Source organism: Puma concolor, chromosome B3 (assembly GCF_028749965.1).
Source record: "Puma concolor isolate L17-30 chromosome B3, mPumCon1.1.hap2, whole genome shotgun sequence".
In the NCBI taxonomy this organism is placed as follows: domain Eukaryota; kingdom Metazoa; phylum Chordata; class Mammalia; order Carnivora; family Felidae; genus Puma; species Puma concolor.
This window is the reverse complement of record NC_141672.1, coordinates 115483817-115507290: the sequence shown is the minus strand read 5'-3', so window position 1 is coordinate 115507290 and position 23474 is coordinate 115483817. Positions and strand designations below refer to the sequence as shown.

Below are 23474 nucleotides of genomic sequence, written 5' to 3'. Positions count from 1 at the left end.
TCTTTCCCATGAGCACAGCATGTAAATTTTTGTATTTTCTCCTTTTCTATTTTAAGTGATGGAAGAAAAAAACTTCAGTATCAGTAGATAACCAAGACTAAGAAATTCTACTTTGTCATTTTAATGAAATATGTTTTATTAAAACATATGGTTAATATGGAGATAGTAAAACTTATAGTAAAAATAATTAGGTATTCTGATTATATCAGAAATATAATCCACTTGTGGTTTTTTCATTATTCTGATCTAGTTAGGACTAGTGTTTAGGAACTTTAACAGCCATCTAACAAAAGAGGAGAAATATTTATGATTTGAACGGGATTAAATATCTGTATTAATATATTACCTGTATTAATATTAATCTGTATTAATATATTATCACTGTATACCTAAAACTAATGTAACATTATGTGTCAGCTATACTCAAATAAAAAAAAAGCCCATTGATAATTTTTTATTTTTGACCACCATCCATAGCTGGGTTTATAAGTGGTAACTTTTCTAAATTCCAAGAGACATGGGTTGGACAAGTATGAATATACTTTTGGAGCAATACATCAGGGTATTTGAAAGCAGGGAAGTTCAGTGTAACAATTGCTCAATCCAGTTCTAAAAATCTTGCTTTCCTTTTGAATATTTTGAAGCTGCGTTTTGCAGACTGGATTCTTTTGACTCTGAGAAAAGGAAACAATACCACAAAAGATCTTTTCCCTATTTTGTATCACATAGCATCAATGGTGTATGGTCAAGCAAGTACATGACCTATGGCTATTAAAGTATCTAGTGAAATGTTACAAGTCAACTCTTAAAGTCTCCTGTCATTTATAATGCTAATACTTAAAAATGCCATACTCAAAAGTTTTATAGAAGACTAACTTGTGGCACAGTCCAATCACGTTATTCATTTGGAAAAGGAGACCTTAGATTTTTTTTTTTTTAAGACTTTACTAGTTTAGTTCAAAATGTAATTTATTTCTGGTATGACTTTTAGGGAGTCAGGAAAGATTGCTCTCATATGTATTAACTTATAAGAGGGAGACAATCTGACATTTAAACAGACATACTTTGCATTATAGAAACAACTTTTCCCAGAGAGCATTTGCCTTTTTCATAGTCTAGACTAGATACCTAAGTCAACAGTTACTAAAATAATATTGTCTTCTTATCTTTATCTACAATCATGGCTTCAGCATTCCATGTCACTTCTCTTACTCCCCTTCCCTCCCTATTTCACCTCTATGGCTGATTGCCAGTTCCTAATCTTTTTTTTTTTTTGCCTGTTCCCATCTTCATTAGGTCTCCTTTTTATCCAAAACATACTGACTTGAAATGGAAACTTTTTCTGTAGCTTTCTCAGACTTTCAGTTTCAACTCATGTTCACTTGGGCCTGCTTTGTAACCTGTCTTACTTACACTGTGGTTTCCCCCCACTCCCCTGACTAAAAAGAATGGAGTTACTGCCTTTGTGGTTACTGAGTGGTGAGATTATTTTGGGCTATGAGGGCTGGGGGCAAGGTTAGGTTGGGGAGGGAGGTGAAATAAATTTCACAGCTGAAACTAATCTTTGGTTTTTAAGTCTCGTAAGCACTGCAATCTAGTTTTCATTAGGAATAGAATTAATGTGTGTACCCAACATATCGGGTTGTTAATTATTTGAAACAACTCAGAAAAAAACACATCAATGATTTAGGAGGGATAGCATTTCTTTTTATTCTTGGTTCCATATTTTAAAAATTACATTGTCTGCATTTTGAATTAAGTAAAAGGGTTGAGAAAGCTCACTTTATCTGCTTTATAACTGCAAAAAAAAAAAAAAAAAAAAAAAAAACAAGCCAACTTTCAGTTTGCAAGTTTCAGATATGATAATAGTCCTGAAATCACCATGGTTGAAAACAATTCTGCCAGATTATGGATAAAGAGGAAAGGAAAAACTATGACTATTAGAAAGCAGCAATATTTATTAGAAATAACAGGCAACCTTGGGAAGTTATTGGCTATGAGTTTTAAAACCACAGAACTTTGGATATAAAAGGAAGGAGTGTTGCATGGCTAACAGACAAGGTGAAGAAAAGCTGTTATCAATGCAGAGTAGCAAGTCAACCCATTCACTGAGCAAACTAAAAGGTCCAACAGCCATTTATTTTAATGAAGTTAAAGATTCCCCCTTTCTTAAAACACTCCAGGAATAGAGTGGGGGAAGATGGGCTAACATCATCTTTATCAAATATCTGCAAAGGTTACAAAGATAGCTGGGAAAGCCTCTGCATGGAGAATGGAAGAGGTATCACAGAACTGAATAACTGATTCTTAGAATACTTAGATCTTGAATTAGGTTAGATCTTGACCTGCTTCTAGCCAGTTGATCTCTTTAAATATGCAGGGCTGTGCAATAAGTTTTTGATTCTTCTATAATGTTCTTCTTGCATTCTTCTGGATATGACATACACTTGGTTTCTTTAAAGATCACTGCTTTTCCTTTGAATAAGCCAATGGGAATAAGGGAGACAAAAAGGGAAATAATAAATGTTCAGACAGCGTGGTTTTAAGGTTTTGATGCATAACTTCAAGACATTTTCACAGAGCATATTGCTCTCAAGTTAGGGTTAAAGTGAAACTTTCCATGTGGATAATGCAGAAGATGACATTCTTCCAGGGAAAAATAAGATACCAGGCATCTTCTTTCAGGCACTGAGATTACAGCCATCCAATAGATGGGGATGGGCAGAAAGAGGAGACTTCAACAGCCGCAAATATTCTTTGATAGCTAATTTTTGGCAAGTCTGGCAATGAGATCTTTCCATTCCCCCCTTTTCTTTGTGATGTATGTAGGAGTGAGTAGCTGCAGTAGTGATTCTGGTTGTTGCCTAAAGAAGTTCTGACACAAGGCCTCAGTGTTACATATCACATACATCCCACAGTCATAGCTGTTTTGTTGAGCAGGGGCTCTCTCTTCCACAAAGGCTAGTTTGTCTCCTTTTCTGCCTAAGAAAGCCTCCAGTTTCTCTGCTACCTGCTTTGCATGAACTGAGTTGCTTCTGCTATGGGAATCATAATGAAGAAAGCTATTTTTATCTTGGACATAAACCAACAAACTCCAATGGGTTCCCCCAGCTGCCTCATTGGAATTATCATTGATGGCTAAAAATATAACTCTCTTGTTGGGGAGGTCTAGGGGTTCAAGGAACATGGCAATCTCTGCTTGGTTGCTAGTGCACTTGATGAACTGGGTAACTTCGGGACTGATGAAGCAGACATGGTCAGAGCAGTCATGAAACTGACTGTTGGCAAAGTACTCAAAGGCAAATCCAATAATATGGTCATTGAGCCAGCTTGGAGGATCCAACAGCGAGACATCTGATTGCCGCAGTAGACTGTCCATGTAACTCAAAACTACAGGGTCCATCTTGTCCTGACCAGGGCTGATCAGAAATTCCAGTAGCTGAAGGAGAGGCAGAAGATAATATTTACTGCTGAATATGATACCTTGCTGTAAAATGGGGATCATAAATAGTAGCTACTCTTACAGGTTTTTTTAAAGATTAAATATAATTGTAAAGTTTTTAGCAATAATGCCTGCCTGAGAGTAAACATTCAACAGACTCTAGCTTCCGGATTGTGTGTTAACAATTAGTTAAAATGAAAACTTTGGAAAATTTTCATGCTGAAACAGTAAGCATGAATTTTTATCTTCCTCTTTAAATGCAGACATTGGTTAAAATTATAACAGACATTTATCAAACTTCCTACCATTAACCCTATATTTGGTCCTTTAATGAATATGCATGATAACAATGGCAAGTTATTTTTACATTAAAGTGAATTTTCAAAGAGTCTGAAGAAAAATGTTGCTTATTAACAAGGGAAATAGCTTCCATTTCAACATTTATTTTTGAGATAAGATAAAAATATTGCTTCCTCATTCCATAATGGAAAGTGACAGTGATTAGAGCTGTAGTTAAAAGGAACTACAGGGGTGCCTGGATGGCTCAGTCGGTTAAGCGTCTAACTTTGGCTCAGGTCATGATCTCATAGTTCATGGGTTTGAGCCCTGCGTCGGACTCTGCACTAAGAGCTCAGAGCCTGGAGCCTGCTTCAGGTTCTGTGTCTCCCTCTCTCTGTCTGTCCTTTCCCTGCTTGTGCTTTCTGTCTCTTTCAAAAATAAATAAACTTGAAAAAAAGATAAATGAAAGAACATTTCAAGAACAGAAAATCATGAGTTTTACAAATGAAAATCATTCCTGATTCTGCTCAGTTTTGAGTATGAGTGATCTAGTTTTCCTCATCCATTTCTCATCTTTCACTTCAAGGGGTAAGATAAAGATTATGCAATGTTTATAAGTTAGAAATTTTTATCATTGAAAGGTAGTTAGGCACAGGAATCAGGAGACCTGGATCTAGCCCTAGTTTTATCACAAAATTTAAATGATTTTGTCTTTGCTTTGTTGTCTGTAAAAAGGGCATATATCTGCTTACATGCCTCAGTGAGTTGCAGAAAGGCCAAATAATTTTACTTGAAGTTATTAAAAGAATATAAAATGTTGTTCCAATAGCATTTATATTATTAATTAAATGGTATTAGTAAGATGATCAGAACATCTACATAGCGCTCCACACCAGTGAAAGCAAATGAAGTTTGGAAGCAAATATCTCTTCATATTATCTTTTCCAAACAAAAGCATGACTAACTTAGAGTACAGCAACACAAAGTATATGATAAGATTAATATGCTCATGATCACCGAAGGTGCTAACAAAGACAAGAAGTCTGATAAATGTGCAAGATAACATAATATTTAAGCCAGAGAGAGTTAACTGCTGTGCATTGACCTGACAGCATTACAACATCACTAAAAATCCAAAGCAATAAACGGTCACATGCAGATTGAGAGTATAAAACAAAGCATATTATAATAATATCATTTCTGTGAAAGACTGGGCTAGAATAATCAATTAATTCTAGCCATTAATAATCAATTCTGGCCATCAGACCAGGTATTTTACCATTTGATTACACTACTAAAATAATAAAATTTTGTGGCACAGACATTTTTCTGTAATCAAGTCTGAAAAACCTGTAAGAAAAAATAAATATACCCCTCAAGAAAAAAGACCCTAAAGTAAGTGAGGTAATTAAGAAGCACCAAAGATGGTTTTATGTGCATATAGTATATAATAATCTGAACTATTTCAGAAACAATATAGGGCTGTTTATGAGAAATATATGTATATACACATACATATTAATATAAATATACAACATAAGATCGAATGAAAATATCTTAAGATTTTCTTTTCTTTAAAAAAAAGGTTTTTTTAAAATGTTTATTTATTTTTGAGAGAGAGACAGAGTGCAAGTGGGGGAGGGGCAGAGAGAGGAGACACAGAATCCAAAGCAGGGTCCAGGCTCTGAGCTGTCAACACACAGCCAGATGCAGGGCTCAAACCCATGAACCATGAGATCATGCCCTGAGCTGAAGTTGGATGTTTAACCGACTGAGCCACCCAGGTGCCCCAAATCTTAAGATTTTCTTAAGAAAAGAGAATAACTTCAGGAGAGACATAAACTAGAGCCTGGAACAAAGTTTAACGAGGCATAGAGCACATTTGCTATGGGTGGGCCACAAATTTGGCTCTAAGATTTTTGGCAGCTAACCAAAGACTATAAAGTTAAACATTCACAATGTCCGTAAGGTAAAAACAAAGCAATTGCTCAGGAGAGGTAAAAGCATTCTTTGTATTAAGGTTAGGCATTTTTTTTTCAAGTCTATGGAGGCTAGGTTCTCAGCTTGCTGCTGATGTGACTTAAGAGTAAATTAATATGAAAATGGAATGACTGCTTGTGCATCAAGCAAAGCTCCCCCAATCTCTTCCCCCTGCTCTCAATGAATACTATGTAGTGGTGAGTACCAGATTTTACTGCCTGGCAAATATCTGGAGACCTACTCTCTACACTGAAATCAGACCCACATATTAATAGCCAACCCAACTAGGGATAGAAGCCTACAAGGAGAAGAGTTCCTGAAAAGACAGGCATCTCACCTTGGAAGAAGTGACATAAGTGGCCAAGATTTCCTTCAGAATATATAGTTCTTTTTTTTTTAAGGGCTTAAAAATTTTTTTTAAGGTTTATTATTTATTTTTGAGAGAGATAGAAACAGCACAAGTGGAGGAGGGGCAGAGAGAGAGGGAGACACAGCATCTGAAGCAGGCTCCAGGCTCTGAGGTGTCAGCACAGAGCCCAACACGGGACTTGAACCCACAAACTGTAAGATCATGACCTGAGCTGAAGTCGGACGCTTAACTGACTGAGCCACCCAGGCACCCTCAGAAAATGGTTTTAGTGTTCTGTTTGATTTTGAAAATATCCAACATCCAGACAATGGGTCAGTCAAGGATCTAGGTCTATTCCACCCAGCATGGTAGCAATAGTTTAACCCCAACAATTCTAAAGCAAATGGAACCAAAGGAGCCTTTGGCCAAAGCATTGTTAGCAAAGAAAAACTCTAAACTTAGCATCTGAAGACTTGAATTTTAGACTCAATTCTGTTACTCATTGGCCGTATGATCATAAATAAACTACTCAATTTCTTTAAGCCTCAGTATCCTCTTCTGTAAAGTGAGAATATTAATACATGACCTTTATCCTGGAGTATTTGTCAATATAAAATGAAGAAACATTGGTAACTAATATTTTAAAAAATATAACATAAAGTAGTATTTCCAGACATCTATTGTGTCTTAAGGAAATTTATATCCCAATAACTGATAACTGTGATGTATTTCATTTAACAAATGTATACTGAGTGTTTCCTTTGTGCTAGGGGTTGAAAATACAGAATGGGAATGAAATAGTCATAGTTCCTACCCTGAATGAGCATAAGCCTATTATGTTATAATGAATAAATAGTGAATATACAATTCTTTTTACTCAATAAGCACCTACTGAGTACCTAATAGCTGTTGTGGGAGATACCAAGATGTATAAGATGGCTTATAGTCAATAAGATCAGAAACCCACTAGGGGCAGAAATAAAATGTATGGGAATTCAGAAGAGTGAACAATCACCTCTGGCTAAGAAAGGGAAGGAGACTTGAGATCAGGAAAGACTTCCAGGAAAAAGTGGCATAAAAGCTGGCTCTTGAAAGGCATATAGAATTAGATGCATGGAGAAGGGCATTAAGAAGGTAAGAGAGGCAAGGGAAGTGCCCCTAGAGGCTCATTCCAGTCTGGCTGGAATGAAGTAGGAATAGGGGTACAGATGAAGGTCAGAGGAAAATTATTAGAAGCTAAATGGTAACAGACTGAAGTCCAGGTGAAAGAATTTGGAATTTATACTGAGGAAATGGGAATCCATTAATGGCAAGGCTGGTGCTTTAGGAAGTTTAATAATTCAGCCATAGTACATAGGATTAATTGGTAGGGAGAGCAACTGGAGGAAGAGATCAAGTAGATTTTTATTGAAAGTGAAAGTAGGAGGAAATGGCCTAAATCAGGGGAAATGGTAGAAATGGGGAGGCAAGGAGGAAAGGTATTGTAGACAGAGACTCAATAAGTGATTAGAGAACAGTTGGGTAAAAGAGAATCATTAGGAAATTGTCTGTGGGTTTTAGTTAGGGTGACCATAAAGGACGACGATCCCATTACTAATGGGGTGGGGTTAAAGGAGACAGAAGGGGATCCAGCAAAAGAACCAAGAACCATCTAGAACTCTCCTAGGGATATTTCCTTTCTATACAGGGAGCACTGTGCTTGGCACATCTGAGGTACAATAAATATTTGCCAGATGAATGAAACATTTCAAAAAAGGAATCAGAAAATATAGATTAGGGGTAAAAAGAGAAATAAGTCCTCTTAAGACGTTTGCATTGTTTGTAACATCCCCCTTTCTGCTTTGGTTTTGTGTTTTGTCTTTTCTCTTCTTCACTTAATAGTAAACTCCTTCAGAAATAAGACGACTTATGTACTTGGCCTTGGTGGATGGTAAGGAAAACCGAAGAGTGAACTGGGGAGACAATAACCTCCTCATAGTTCTATTTGTAAAGTTCTACAAAATATATTTTAGTTCTACGTTTTGGGGCTAGGAGGCTTTGGGTCCAGGCTCTACTTTGCCACTTGCCTATCTGTGTGAATCTGGGCAAGTTATTTATTCTCTTTCTGGGCCTCATTTTCCTCATCTGTAAAATGAGGTAATAATAACACCTGCCTCATAGACTGTTACACAAAATAAAAACATGAGTGAAAACACTCAGCATGTCATTTGACATATATAGCGGACTCAAAAAGAGTTGTCTTCCCTGCTCCCTATATTTGGGGTGGTAATAATGGGCCTTAGAGATTTCTTGAAAATAAAGCACATCTGTCTTTTTTATAAGGCCACAAAGTCATCAAAGATAGATTTAGCTAGGGCATGACTCTGCTCTGTGCTTTACCTTTGGCAGAAGAAGGGTGAATGCTAACTCCAGAGAAAATTGTTCTCTCGACCTGAGTGGAGCAATGATGTTAATTGTGTATTGTCAGTATACACAAACCCTGCAGTAACAGTTTATAACATCTTCCAACTTCTGTAGCTAAATGAAGCTAATATTGAATTCATAGTATAGAACAATTCCTAAACGAAGGCTTAATTTTAGCAAAAGGAAGAGACTACTTTTTCATCTTATCTTGAAATCCTTAAAATGTATATTACTGGAATATTTGTTGTAAAAAACAACAAGGTAATTACATAAAAGGTAATAAAAACTACCTTAAAGGGAAAATTTACAATTCAACAGAAGCCAATCTGATACAAGTAAGGGAAGAAGCTGCTGGTTCAGTAGAAAACCAATAGGTTGGGAGTCAGTTTCAATGAACTGTGTTCTAAAAGAGTGCTGTCCAATAGTACTTTTGATGATAATGGAAATGTTCCTTATTGGCAATGTCCAATACAGTAGTCACTTGCTACATGTGGCTACTGAGCACTTGAAATGTGGCTCATAAGACTGTGGAACTGAACATTTAATTTTTAATTAATTTAAACTTAAATTTAAATATCTACATGTGGCTATTGGCTACTATTTTGGACAGTACACTTCCACAGATTTCAAAGGTATTTCTTGAAAGAAAAAAAATAAGATTATATGGTTAAATAAATTAGGGAAATGCTTCATCCTAAAAGTCCTCATTGGAGGTTCATAATGCACACAATCATATTAGAGACTAGAAGTTTTGTAATAAGGAAATGTAACTTTTCTTGGTCTTATTTTTTCCCCCAAACTCATTTGACCACGAGACACTTTTTTTTTCCTTTTAAACAGAATATCTATTAACACCTTATTGGCTGTGCAGTGAAGTTTGGGACGTGCTTGCTGAGTTACTTAATAAATGGCAGTGAGGCAACATGTTAATCATTTGATAAAAAAAAAAAAAAAAGAAGTTAGATCTCCGCCTCATACCTTATATGAACTCATATTTTAAGTGGAATAACATTTAAATGTTAAGAAAAGAAACAAAAATATTAGAAGAAAATGGAGCTTAATACACTTATGTGGCCAATAAATGCATGAAAAGATACTCAACACTTTACTAGTAACCAAAGGAATTCAAGTTAAAGCAAGATTTAATTTTTTACCTATCAAATTAGCAAAGATGAGGAAAACAGGTAATAACTAGCATTGCTGAGAGACCATGGGAAAAACAAGCATTCTCATTGTTGACAGGAGTATATAAACATATGCAAGCTTTTTGAAGAGTAATTTGCCATTATATTTTAATTCTTAAGAAATGTCTGTGTGAAGGTATGACACTTTCAGAAATTTATCTTAAGGGAAATATTAAGGATGTGTGCAAAAATTTATGAAGGATGTTCATCACAGCAATATTTATAAAAGAAAAACTGAAACAATCTGAAAGTTCAAAAGAGGACTGATTAATTTAAATAATAGATTTTCATACAATGAAATATTTTCAGTCATTAAAAAATAAAGTTGTAGATACCAATGTACTGACATGGAAATATGTTTATGATATGCTACGAAAAGGAAGTTTATATAAAAATTTATACAAGAAAAATATACACGAAAAAAATCAAGAATGATAGCCAAAGTTTAAATATAGTTTTAAAAAGAGAATTATCAATGCTTCTTAACACTTTTTTCCTTCTACCTTTTAATACTGTTTGCTTTATATTTTTCTCCTTTCTTTTTATAATAAGCATATAACCAATAAATATAGCTATTTCCATTCAGGAAAAAAAAGGATATACCATCTCCCACTCTTACACTGACCTAAAATATGTCTGTTCTTTCAACTCACTGGTCTCTTCTGTCCTCTGGAAAGAAAAGAAAAAACAAAACAGAGAAAGTCTAATATCTCTTCTATAAATATTCAAACACAAAGATGTAAAATTAATCTATTTACTAAAATTAGATTATGTCCAACTTCTAATGTATGATTCCATTTGCAATTTCACAAAAAGAATCAAATCCAAAGACCAAATGTGCTTTTCATGGCAGCATAAGCAGAAATATTTTCAGGAAGGAAGTTCAAACTTTTTTTTTTTGGTTTCAATTTCCCCCTATTAAACGTTTCCTTTTAATGCTAGCCTAAACCTAAATATATGTATAAAGTAGAATGTAAAAATTACCATCAAGATTTATATATCCCTCTCGAGGGCAGAAATTATTAGATTTTATGCATCCCCGTTTCTTTAGTGCTTGACAAACTGGAGAAAATTTAATAAATGTTTCTCCTGAATAAAATATAGAAGTAAAATACATTTTGAAAAACTCCTAAAAACACAAAATTGTTATAAACAGGAAGATTTCTCAATTGTATAAATTATTTATAAATTGAACAATATTCCTCTTGACATCAATATTTTACAAATAGAGGAATTCAGCTCTCAAAGTAGAAAAACTACTTGGTATGATGATGATGCCTGTTAACTCTCCTACCAGAATACTTAACTTTAAAGTATTTTAAGTATAAATTCCATTTGGTCCTGCCTTGGGCCAGGAAGATAAACTAGAAGACTTTCTAGAATTTCTTCTAGCACCAAGGTTCTCTATTTACTGTTCTGTTACTAGGCATGGCTATCAATGGCTAAGATGTCATTGACCATGAAAATAATTTTATTTTCAGTCTACTGTTTCTAACTCAAAGGTTCCATTTCTAATTGTACTACAATTTTTTTCCTTACTATAAACTTGATGTAAACACCAGCCTTTCCTTAAGCTGTGTTTTGCTTAAAATCTTCTGAGAAATGACTTTGTACAAATGCAAAATTTGAAATACCTGGGGTTGTAAAGACAGTGTGTAGGGAGGCCAAGAGGTTGAATGAGGGGTTTGAGTAAGATAACATTTTATGAAGGAGTGGACAGAATTTTATCATACGTATAAACAAATCAAAGCTAATAAGGTGTGATCAAGCTGAAGTTACGATGTGCCTGATTTCATAAATAACCACTGTGTTCAGCACACAATAGCTATATGCAGACACAGTTTGAAAGAGTATGAAAAACTCATCAAGTTTTAATCTTATTTGTCCTGTAGATTTCAAAGCCTGGTAAAGTATTTTTTTTCATAGATAGTTAAGAGGTAAATTGTTATTACAAACTCCTAATTAATGAGTTTCAAAAATGTGCTTGGCACATAGTAGGGGCTCAATGAAAGTTTTTAAAAGTTTTTTTATATATTGCTCAGAGACAGAGCAAGTGGGGGAGGGGCAGAGAGTGAGAGAAAGAATCCCAAGCAGGCTCCACAACTGCTAGTGCAGAGCCTGACTTGGGGCTGGAACCCACGAGGCTGAGAGATCATGACCTGAGCTGAAACCAAGAGTCAGCTTGGTTAACTGACTGAGCCACTCAGGGGTTCAATAAATAATGAATGAATGAAAAAAATAATGAATTTATGTTTTACTGTATTGTGCTGATAGGAAAGCAGGATCTGAAGGGATCCAATAACACATAGAGAATTTTCTGTCTTAGCAATTTGTCTTTAAATGTTAATTAATACAAAATATTTGTGAACTACCTAACCAAATTTTAATTATATGCTATTAAGTAGGGCTAAACATTTCCAGCAACTATTTATTTTAGCTGCTAATGTAAAGTACCAAGTTGCTACAACAAATAGTAGTGAGAAAATTAGAGCCAACTAAGGTCAGAAATCTCCAAGCCATTGCTTTGATGGAGGACTTGAACCTACCACTCTACTATGAGAGAGTATTTATTTGCTCACTGGCCATAAGGGAAGGAAGTCCTCAAGTTTTTTAACCTGTAATCTAGACACTCGAAAATAATAATTGTAAATGGGACAATTTTTTTCAGTATCAGGACTGTGTTTGGTGCTTTCATAACAGATAAAGGTGTGGAAGGGGTAGCAGTCACTTAATCAGAAGCCAGAGAAAGGAAATTTCCGAGATCTTTTGTAATAAAAATTCTTAAAAAGCTTCAAAAATTTCCAGTATTCTTTCTGCTTTCAGATAGACCTGTTTCCTGGTTCCCCTAAAAAGGAGACAGACAGATGAACCTTAGCCTCTACATAAACTTGATTTTCAGCCTGTTAAACCATATCACTGTCCAAATGTTCTCCAAAAGTTAGACGGACAAGATCAATACAGCTAGTCATGCTGAAGAAAGTAGTCTCTCAGAGAATCTGGTTCAGAAAGTTAACTTCACATTACTTATTTGGATTAGTAATATTTGGACCCCATAATTAATTTTTTGAATATATTTAAAAAAGCACACAAGTTGGGAACTAGCTGGAATCTGGGCAGTAAATTTCACATAGTTTGGTATTGATCAATTTCTAATGAGACAGGTTATCTGGGCTTCAAGGACTTCCTTCTTGTTTGCTAATGCATTTTACTCATCCAAGAGGTTTAAGGGATTGACAAGGAGAGAGAAATCTTGACCTTAAAAAGTCAGAAACGTAGGATTTAACACGTGTAGATGGAATTTAAGAAAGGCCTTAGCAACACCTGGGAACCTATATATGTGGTAAAGCCACTGCCTATCAAAAGTACTAACATTATCACTTATAATACAAAAGAATGGGCTGGCCTCTTGACATGTAAAATGCTAATGGACCTCCACACTGGTAAACACATCTCTGTAGAAAGGTATGTAATTTAGTTCAATCTATGTTTCTTTAGACTGGTCAGTCACACTGGGGAAACAAAGTAACTTAACAGACCCTTTAGAGATCACTTTATAGTAAAATTTAGTTAAAGATTATTTATTGGTCTAGTCTCTTCATTCCTATCTTCTGACAATCTAACCTACACATTACTTCTAGATTAATTTTTCAAACAGAACTCTAATAATTACATTATTCTACTCCAAAGATTTTAACATCTCTCCATTATCTACCAAATTAAGTACAAATTACATCTTGACATTCAATGATTTCCACAAAAAGAGCCCCAGCCTATCTTTCCCAATTTATTTCCTAGTACTGTTCCTACATACATAGGCACAAGTACAGTACTCTAGCAGGCCCAAATTATTAGGCAACAGTGGATTAATTAGTACTGGTTGCTGCCCCTACCGTATAAGAGGAGAAGAAAATAGCCAGTTCCCTACTTCCACAGAGAGGCTGGGAAGTGAAAACTACTCTAGTACTTTTCTGAAACAGAGAAGTGATCTATCATGCTCCTGTTTAAAAAAACTATTACAGTCAGCTTTTTATAAATCTAGGGTCCATGGGCCAGGATGCAGCTAGAATTAGGGTTCCATGAACTTGGACTGGGAAAAAAATTGCATTCTGGATTTTTAATAATCTCTAGCTGAAATTTAGCATTTTCTTCAATAAGTATAGGCAATAATCCACAGCAGTATTAGCAGTCCCTATGTCTTTGTCACCAATAGAAATATGATATTTTAATATCACATTGAAGTTATGAGTATCTCAAAATATAATTTATATGCATCACTATTTTGAAATTACATAATTAGGCCTGCTGCCAGATATTATTTAATGCATAAAGAAGCACATATGTAACTACATCATACAGTTGTTTGAATATTCTAAAACTTCCAATAAAATTGATTTTATTTCTATGCATTTTATTTTATATATTTAAAAATATTATTCTGAGATAGGGTTCATAGGCCAGGCTGCCAAAGAAGTCTGTGGTGTAAAAAAGGTTATTTTATCTTTGTTTTTTATACCTATTAATTGCTTATAGTAGATTATCTAAACACTTTAGCATGGAATTCAAGGCTCTTCATAATCTATTCACACCCACTTTATCGCCTTTATCTCTGCCCCACCCCTACTCTCCATATTAAGCCCTAGTCATACCAGACAACAGTAACTGTCTTTTATCTGGAGGCAGATAGACTGGTTTTTGAATTAGCCCTAGTTAATAGTCAGTAGCCTTGCACTCACTGGCTTTGGCATTGCCTTATACAGACCTCTCTGCTTGCCAAGGGAATTATTCTTTTTAAAGGTTTGTTTTCCCTAATACTATGAGGTCTTAATAGGGCTATATCTTTAAAAATTTTTAATTTTTTTTTTTTTTTGAGACAGAGAGAGACAGAGCATGAGTAGGGGACGGGCAGAGAGAGAGGGAGACACAGAATCCGGAGCAGGCTCCAGGCTCCCAGCTGTCAGCACAGAGCCTGATGCGGGGGTCAAACTCACAAACCGTGAGATCATGACCTGAGCCGAAGTCAGACACCCAACCGACTGAGCCACCCAGGTGCCCCTGAATAGGGCTATATCTTAACTATCTTTATATCTTATTCCTTAAATGATTGATGAAATGAATAATAAAAGATTCTAAATTGGCAAGGCACTGTATGCAGTAATTTCCAGGGGAGTAAAGTTAGTCTTTGAATCTCAAATTGACTTAGCGCTGATCTTTTTTGAGGACATAAATAAAGATACCCTTGATTCAGCCCTAAGTTTGGATCCCCAGCTGATAAATGCTGGATGGTAGGGAAAGGGAGAGTAAAGAGAGCCCTAACTGAGGTGGACTTCATTTTACATCCTCAGATTGAGGGATGTAACTGTGTTGAAGGGAAAGGCAAAAATGACACTTTTTTTCCCATTTCCCAGAGTGGTTACCCAAAACTTCCATCACTCTGCTCAAGCTTCTCATTCCAGCCCCAACTCTTTCATCAAATAACTCCCACCTTAATGTTACAGAGCCAACACCATCAACTTCCTGCCCCTCCTTACTTTCCCATCCTTTATTGGTTCTCAACCGTCAGCGTTAGTCACCTCAGAAACTTTTTTTTTTTAAATACTGATGGCCTGGGCCCTAGTCCCGGTTTATTCAATTGGTCTTGGGTGGAGCAACAGCATTTTTTTTTTTTTTTAACTTCTCAGGTTATTCTAACATGCATACAAGGTTGAGTTCCACTAGTGCTCCTGAAGCTATCAATCAGCCACCCTTATCCATGAATTGTCCACTTCGAGTTCCACGGTGGACCACTTCTATGCCTAAGTCTCCCATCTTTAAAGAAAACATTCTTGCGGCCCACATTCTCGCCCCTTAACTCTCTCACAATCTTACTATGATGCTTCTTTAAAGGGTAATCTACACCTATCGCTTCCGCCAGCTATATTCTATTCCTCTTTTTACTCTTAACAGCCAGTACTATGATTGGCTTTTGTGCCCGTCATTCTCTCTGCTTGTCTCATGTTTCTCTGACCAGCTACTGCTCACTGGCCTTTTAACACAAGAGTGGCCAAAAGGTCACCTTGGAAAAGGTTTCCCCAAGTCGTTCCACACAAGCAGGGGCCCCTCTTCTATGCTCAAAGAGGACCCTGTGCCTTTTTTTTTTTTTTATATTATAATTTTACTTTATTACCACTGCGGATTCTCTCAAAGTCTCCCATGTAACACAGCACTTCAGAAAGCTGAAACGGTTTCATTTGCTTCTGACTTCCTGGAGTCTAAAGCACCAGAAAGCACTCAGTGAAAAGTCTGAGGAATGAATGGAAAGCGAGACTAGGAAACGGAGGTCGGGGGCGGGGAAATGCGAGGGGAGAGGGCGTGTGTGTGGGAAGGGGCGGGGGCTAAGAGGGGCGGCGCTGAGAATCCTGCGCCAGAACTGGGGAGGGGGCAAGGACACGTTAAGTCGGCTAGGTCAGGAAAGCAGCTCCCCGACGGGACACACCGCCTTACCAACCAAAGTGGGGAGGCGGCTTCTTACCTGCCTCGGGCCTCACCACCCCAACCAGCCTTCAGGCACCTCAGTATTGGCCGGAAAGCGAGAGCTACAGTCGTAAACTCAGAGTTTTCTACCCCAACCTTGCGACATTCCTGTCTAGTAGAGTGAGAATCTGAGGCAGCGTTCCGAGCTCTGCCGTAAGGTGAGGAAGAAAAGTTTGGGCGGGGCCGCCTGGGGCGGACGAATGGGGCGTGCCCGCGCAAGCGCCAGCCGTTCTCTCCGGCGGCGTCACGTGCGGGGGCAGGGCCGGCAGGCTGGCCGGCTCCGGCAGGCGGTAGGGGGCGTGGGAGGTAAGTGCGCGCGCGCCTGCTCGTCTGCAGCCGAGGAGTCGCTCGGGGCGGGGCCGCGTGCGCGGGGTCGGGGGCGCGCGGGCCTGAGCGGACGAGGGACGCGGCGGCGGTTGGCGGTGGCTGCTGAGGGTACCGCAAGGACTGTGAGAGGCGGCGGAGGAGGCACCCGCGGCACCGGCAGAGGCGGCGACAGCGGCTGAGGCGACGGTCCAACGCGTGCTCTCTGGGCGGGGTGCGGCGGGGGATGTGCCCTCGCGGGCCGGGCGGAGTCTCTCTGACAGGGCGGGGGATGCGCGGCGGCCGCTCTCCCGGACCCTGAGGCAGCTGGGCCCACCCTCCTGGAACCGTTTGACTCTTGGTGGCCTCAGCCTCTGCGGTCTCCGGCGCCCTGACCCTGGGGCCGCGGGTAGGAGGTGGCGTTTCCCGAAGAGGAGGGGGCTGCAGTGGCCACCGCGGCGGAGCCCGAGGTAAGACCCGCCCAAGCCGCCCAGAGGCCCTGCCGCCCGGCCCGGCCCACGTCTCGGTCTCGCTCTTTGGCTCCTTTGGGGCAGCCCCGCCCCAGCGGAGACGCCCCGTGAGCGGGTCTGCTTAGGAGCCTCCCAGACACCAGATCGCTGCGCTGGGTCCCCGGTAGACCCCACCCATTGTATCTTTCATTGGCCAGACACCACTCCGGCCCGCCAGCTCCCGGACGGTTCTGTCACGGCCCCCCATCCCCAGCACAGCCCGTTAGAACCCCCTTCGGACTCTCTTAGGACTCCTCGTGGAGCCTCCAGACTCCGTTACGGCCTCCCGTAAGCTGACCCGGTCACAGTTCCTCTGACACCCAGGCGCGGCCGCCCCCTAACCCAGAGCGACCTTGCAGCCCACCCCCTGCCTGCGGACCCCTCCCAGCTCGCTTCCCGTCAACCCTACCCTCCTCGCCTTGCGGATAGTCTGTTCTTGATGCTCTCTCCTCCCAGTGGATCTGGTGTCAGCCCCTCTGTAGACCCCATCAGACAGCAGCCTCTCCCCCAGTCCTCTCAGGCAGACCTTGTTATCTTTCTCTTTTCTTTGGTTGGAAGAGTTTTGCCTTTAAATCCTAGAGGGGTGTTTGCTTAACCTAGTGTACTCCCTACCCCCCCCCCCCCAGTGGGACCTAAGGGGACTAACTGACACCCAAAGGAGGGAGGGGACAGGGAAGAGTGCGGGCCCAGGGCAGGGGTGTGTGTGCTAATATAAGGTCAGACAGCCTGCTTCTCATCTTGTCTCTTCTGTAGAACGTGTGAGGTAATCCAGTCTGACATTTAGGGACCTCTATAAGAATTAAATCACATTACATTAAGGGATGTGACCGTGTCTCCATGTAGTATCATTTGCTTCCCTTTCTGGAAGATTTTTACACATTTTTTTGTTTTGTTTTTGAGTGACACAAGGCGATTGTTTTTTGTTTTTTTTTTAACGTGTTTTTTGAATTTTCCGGAAAAATAAGACTTGTGGCTTTCCTTAATCCCTGAAGATTTTAATGTCAATTTAGTAATAAATTTCTGCTACCTGGTGCTGCTCCTTTTCCAAGGAGCAAGTACAGTTATCATGCAGTGTTGACTGATGTCATTACCAACAGCCTTCTCAGCAGTAGTGAAATAGTGAATAAAATCTTGTTTGTGGAAGTTGAACTCCTGAGTTCTCAAGAAGGAAACGTAATGATGCACTAAGTGATCAGTACCTAGGGATGAAGTATATAGTGAGGTTTTTGTAGTTAGTACTTTAAAATTTTTTCTTTTGTGTGTGTGAAACTGAAGCGGGAGAAAATCATATTAAAATTACAGGTAATAACTAGACATAGTATACAAGTCAAAAGGTTCTAAAGAGTATGCAGCAAAACGTTTCTCTTCCCCCTTTATCCTGCAACCACCTGTTTTTACTTTTGAGAGGCAACTACTATTTCCATCTTTATGTGGGTCCTTCCTGTGATTTTTAAATTTATATTCTCAAATATATTCTTAAAATGCACCACAAATGCTTGCAATACTATACACTCTATACCTCCCCTCACTGCCCCTCACTTGATAGTAGAGCCTAGAGCTCATTCAATTAGAGTACATATGGACATGCCACATTCATGGGCTGTATAGTATTCTCTTTTTATGATCTTGACATTATTTTTAGTCTTTGCTTTTACAAACGGTCTCATTTGCTTTTCTTTTAGTGTATCAGCTGTTACATGTATGTTGTAAATAATTATCAGGATTTTAAAAAATTTCCTGATGATTCTTTTGTATTGAACCTACAAAAAAGGATATAACTAAAGTTATCATTGAACCTCCGAGCTTTCACGGAGTGATTCATTAGCTTTGATGGTGATTACAATATTTATCAAATAAGTTATTGAAGGATATAAAGTCGGGGACTGAAATGATCAGATTTGCATTTTTAAAAGGTCACTGGCTGCAGTGAGGAGGGTGGATTAAAGGGTAGTCTAAGGCTAAGGGCAGGAATATTAGGCAAATGATGATAGGGAGTCTGGATTTGGGTATTGGGAGTAGAGAGGACTTGGTGATTTCATTGGATTTGGAATTAGGGAGAAGGTTCGTAGAAGATTTAGGTTTCTAGCTTGTGCCCTTCACTGAAGTGGGAATTGATAGAAGGGAGGAATGGGGTTTTTATTTTTGTCAAAAAAGAATTTGTGACAGGTTGGATTTGGGTGATTATATTTCTGTCAGATACTGACGGCCAGGAGGCAGCTGGCTTTGTGTCTTAAGCTCATTATCAAATTCTGGATTGATAGTAATAGATTTGGGGGCAAAAGGTATAAATGAGAGGAGAAAAGATTATAGGACAGAAATCCAACATTTACATTACAGATAGAAGTTGAATGTCTAAAGCTAGTAAAGTAAGTGATTAATTTTTTTTAAGTTTGTTTATTTTGAGAGAGAGAGCCCACAAACAAGGGAGTGGCAGAGAGAGAGAGAGAGGGTGACATAGAATCTGAAGCAGGCTTCAGGCTCTGAGCTGTTAGCATAGAGCCAGATGCTGGACCCGGCTTGAACTCACGAACTGTGTGAGATCGTGACCTGAGCCAAAGTCAGATGCTCAACTGACTTGAGCCACCCAGCTGCCCCAAGTGATTAAGTTCTTTAAAAAATATTATTATGGTTTACGTATCAATAGTGAGGTTCACGGTCTAATGTGATTTAATAGTTTTTTCCCTTAGTTAACAATAATGCCTTAGTTTATGAGGGAAATGGGAGTAAAATTAGATTTTTTTTAAGAAGTAAAACCTCAGTAGAAATTAGTACTATAAACCCATCCTTTGTAATCATTTGAATTTTACTATTGTAGATGTTTGTTCAGTCTTCTTTGTTTGTAGAGAAGTGTAGGATATTTGAAAATATGGTTTACCAAGAATAGTGTTTCCTAGTTTGCATGATTTTTTAGTTGTATTAACTTAATTTAAAATAAATATTAGTCAAAAAATTTTGGTTCATGTTTAAAAAAATTTTTTTTAATGTTTATTTACTTTTGAGACAGAGAGACAGAGCATGAATGGGGGAGGGTTAGAGAAAGGGAGACAAAGAATATGAAGCAGGCTCCAGGCTCCAAGCGGTCAGCACAGAGCCCGATGCGGGGCTTGAACTCATGGACTGTGAGATCATGACCTGAGCTGAAGTCGGATGCTTAACCGACTGGAGCCACCCAGGCACCCCGGTGGTTCATGTTTTAAAATCTAACATTGACTTTTTTTTTTTAATGTTTGTTTATTTTTGAGAGAGACAGTGACAGTGTGAGTGGGAGAGGGGCAGAGAGAAAGGGAGACACAGAATTGCAAGCAGGCTCCAGGCTCTGAACTGTCAGCACAGAGCCCGACGTAGGACTAAACCCATGAACTGTGGGATCTCACATGAACTGTGAGATCATGACCTGAGCTGAAGTCAGACACTCAACCGACTGAGCCACCTAGGTGCTCCCTGACTCTATGTATTTCTAAGTTTAGAGCTGCTGTATAGATCTCTAACTTTTCCTTATGAATCACTGCTAATGGATATCTCCTCTTGGATTCACATTTCACAAGCACTTCAAATGTGTGCAAAATAAAAACTCTTCTCTGCTTCTCTTTCTTCCAGAAAGGCGAGGGGAGAGGGAGACAAACTGCAACAAAAATTTTTGTTTTTGATTTCCTATCTTGGTGAATGGCACCACTCTCCTTGAGAAGTCTTCAGGAACCTGTGAATCATTGTCCACTCTGTACCTTACTACCAACGTCACTAAGTGCTCCACATTCTCCCTCATGATAATTTCATATTTATTGTTGTTTTTGTTGTTTCTATTTTATTTTAACCAGAAATGTCTCTGGTGCTCCTGTAATGTGTTCTAAGGAGTCTTGTTGCTTTCTCTTTTCTGCCTCTTGTTTTGTCTTACCCTCCAGTTCATTCTCTGCACTGCTGCCAGATTAGGTGTTCTAAAATGCTCTTTTAGTTAGAGTCTTTCATTTGCAAAGAGACTCAAGTTACAGTAAGTAGTGGAGTGCTTTTTAAAAGGAAACATGCAGAAAGGGAACCTAGGAAAAGTTAAACACCTTGGTCTCAAGAAGAACAGGAGTTTAATAAATAAAACTAAAAGCAGAAAAATACATATTTCACTCCTAGTGCTCTGTGGTTAATGTGTCTTAGATACTTGTACGATTTCTCTTTTTTTCTCCCTACTCCAGTTTTTCCTCTCACAGCTTCCCTTTATTCCCAATTTATGCCTCCTTATAACTACTGTGTTACTCCTGTGCCAACATTTTGCCTCCTGGATGCTGGCATTTTAACTTGAGCTGTTTGTTAACTTCTTCCTTTTCCCTAGGATTTTCTGGTTTGAATTTCTAAGAAACCATCTCTTGGGCTCAGCTCTTTTTCTCATGGGCTACTAGTAAGCCTGTGTACTTGGGACATGTGATCACTCCTGGCCATTTAGTGTTGGCCATGTGTTTATTTGTGCATGTGGGTGCGGGGCAGGATCATAATGGTGAAAAGCACAGGGCAGTGTGTGGGCTAATTTCTCACAAAATGGGATTGCAAGCATGGCAGACACTATAGTTGACATTTGTAGTACAAATACAAATCTGATCATGTCCTTTCCTATTGAAAGATCTTCAGTGTCTTCTCATTGCTTTCAGGATAAAGCTTAATTGTAGCATGGCATGTATGTGAGATTCTTTATGACCTATTACTTTTCTAGGCTTTCCTCCCATGCTCTGTTCCTTAAATTCTTTGATCCACCCTTATTGAACTTAGGCTTCCGCCCAGATAAGGTGCTTTTTTCTCTTGTCTTTGCATCTCTCTTCCTTTCCTGTCTTTCCCTTCACCCATTCTTTGCTTGGCTAATTCCTGTCTGACCTTCAGGATTTGTTTCAGGTATATCTTCAGGAAGATTTCTTTTACTTCTAGATTGAGTTAGATGCCACTCCTGTGTGCTCCTACTTAGTGCTTATGTCTATCATAGCTCTCAAATGAAATTCCTAATTACTTGTGTATTTAACTTCTTTTTTATCCCTACTATATAGGAAGGAAGACTTAGATTGGGGATTTAAAAAAAAATATGTATATGTGTGTGTGTGTGTGTATAATGTTTTTTTTATAAATTTTAAAGTATACAAAAAAGTACACAGATCCTAAGTGAATTTTCACCAAGTAAACACACCAGTGTAACCAACACCCATGGTAAAATGCAGAATATTTCTACAACTCCGTAAGCTACCTCATGCCCTTTTCTAGTTACTAATCCAGTTCAAAGAGGATTTAATTTTAAATGGGAAAACTCTTTTAATGTTTTTTTCTACATATTTTGTGTGTATCTTTAGACATATGAGAGATAGGTATCGGGATTGTGATCCTGTAGAACGAATATAATTTGTTATATTACAGAAATGTAATTTTCGCATACTTACATGCAACAGACAAATTTGAAATCACATTCTACTAATATTCTAATATTCTGATATTCAGTTGTGGGATGTTTATATTTAAGTAGATTTTCTTGTTTATAAGTTTAATATTTCAGAGTGGTAGAAAATAATATGATAGATCAAAGAATATTTGTTGAAAATAGCCTATTAATTTTGAATGGTGAACTTGCTGAAGATGTGTATAGTAAACATGTAAAGCACTTTCCAAATGGCGTTTGGCCTCTGAGTTTTAATGTGAATTATGTTGCTAGCATATTTTGGCAGTGGGGTCATCCAGCGGGCAACCGGAGTGTAATTTTACATGTACAGTGAGGAAAGTACTAGCTGTCCTATGTCATAGACAGCTGGCTTGCTAAGAATTTTTTTTTTTTTTTTTTTTACAACCAGCAATCATTTTAGAGTGTATTTTTTCTTTTTCTCAGTTTTGATTTTTCTTTGACATTATGTAGCTCTTTGAATATGAAGGTATTCTTTTAAACATACTTTTTCCTTAGATGGGCTTTTCTGTCTGTAAATATTAATTTAAGTCCATTAAGGCCAATCAAGTAGAAAGAATATGGACTTTCAAACCTGGATTTCCAACAACCTCAATTCAGTTTCTAGCCTCATCATTTATAAGCTGTCATTTATAGGCAAGTCACTTAACATTTCTGAGCTTTAGGAATGTGCATTTCTCAAATTGGAAATACTTACCTGACACAAGATTATCATTTAGAGTTAAAAAAAACTTTGTGTAAAGCACTAGGCACATAGTTGATATTCAACAAATTTTCCTTTTCTCCTGCAAATATGTCTATTTCTTGTTATATTTAAATATGAGGTCAGGAATTTAAAGAATTCATTGTGTGGCATTTAGAATAAATGGCTAATCAGGGGCGCCTGGGTGGCGCAGTCGGTTAAGCGTCCGACTTCAGCCAGGTCACGATCTCGTGGTCCGTGAGTTCGAGCCCCGCGTCAGGCTCTGGGCTGATGGCTCAGAGCCTGGAGCCTGTTTCCGATTCTGTGTCTCCCTCTCTCTCTGCCCCTCCCCCGTTCATGCTCTGTCTCTCTCTGTCCCAAAAATAAATAAATGTTGAAAAAAAAAATTTTTTTTAA

The 23474-nt window shown here is 38.3% G+C and overlaps 2 protein-coding genes across 15 annotated transcripts in view; one reads left to right on the top strand and one right to left on the bottom strand.

The window, feature by feature from the left end:
- Nucleotides 1-1685: 1685 nt before the first annotated feature.
- Nucleotides 1686-16285, bottom strand: SENP8 (SUMO peptidase family member, NEDD8 specific). Of its 2 annotated transcripts, XM_086711147.1 has the most exons (3): nt 16146-16232; nt 10263-10306; nt 1686-3439 (listed from the first exon to the last, which is right to left on the bottom strand). In XM_086711147.1, the coding sequence occupies exon 3, from the start codon at nt 3401-3403 to the stop codon at nt 2765-2767; it is 639 nt and encodes a 212-aa protein (XP_086567273.1). In that variant the 5' UTR covers nt 3404-3439; nt 10263-10306; nt 16146-16232; the 3' UTR covers nt 1686-2764. The 2 variants fall into 2 exon arrangements, with proteins under 2 accessions (XP_086567273.1, XP_086567272.1); XM_086711146.1 differs by lacking the exon at nt 10263-10306 and having other exon boundaries at nt 16146-16285.
- The window catches only part of MYO9A (myosin IXA), a 291871-nt gene continuing 284563 nt past the window's right edge, over nt 16167-23474 (top strand). For 9 of the 13 annotated variants that reach the window (XM_086711111.1, XM_086711115.1, XM_086711108.1 and 6 more), the window contains exon 1: nt 16781-16920. The gene's annotated coding sequence lies outside the window, so the exon portion shown is untranslated. Of the gene's footprint in view, nt 16306-16428; nt 16454-16780; nt 16921-23474 lie in introns of those variants that run through there. The other 4 variants (XM_086711106.1, XM_086711104.1, XM_086711107.1 and 1 more) reach the window with 4 other exon arrangements.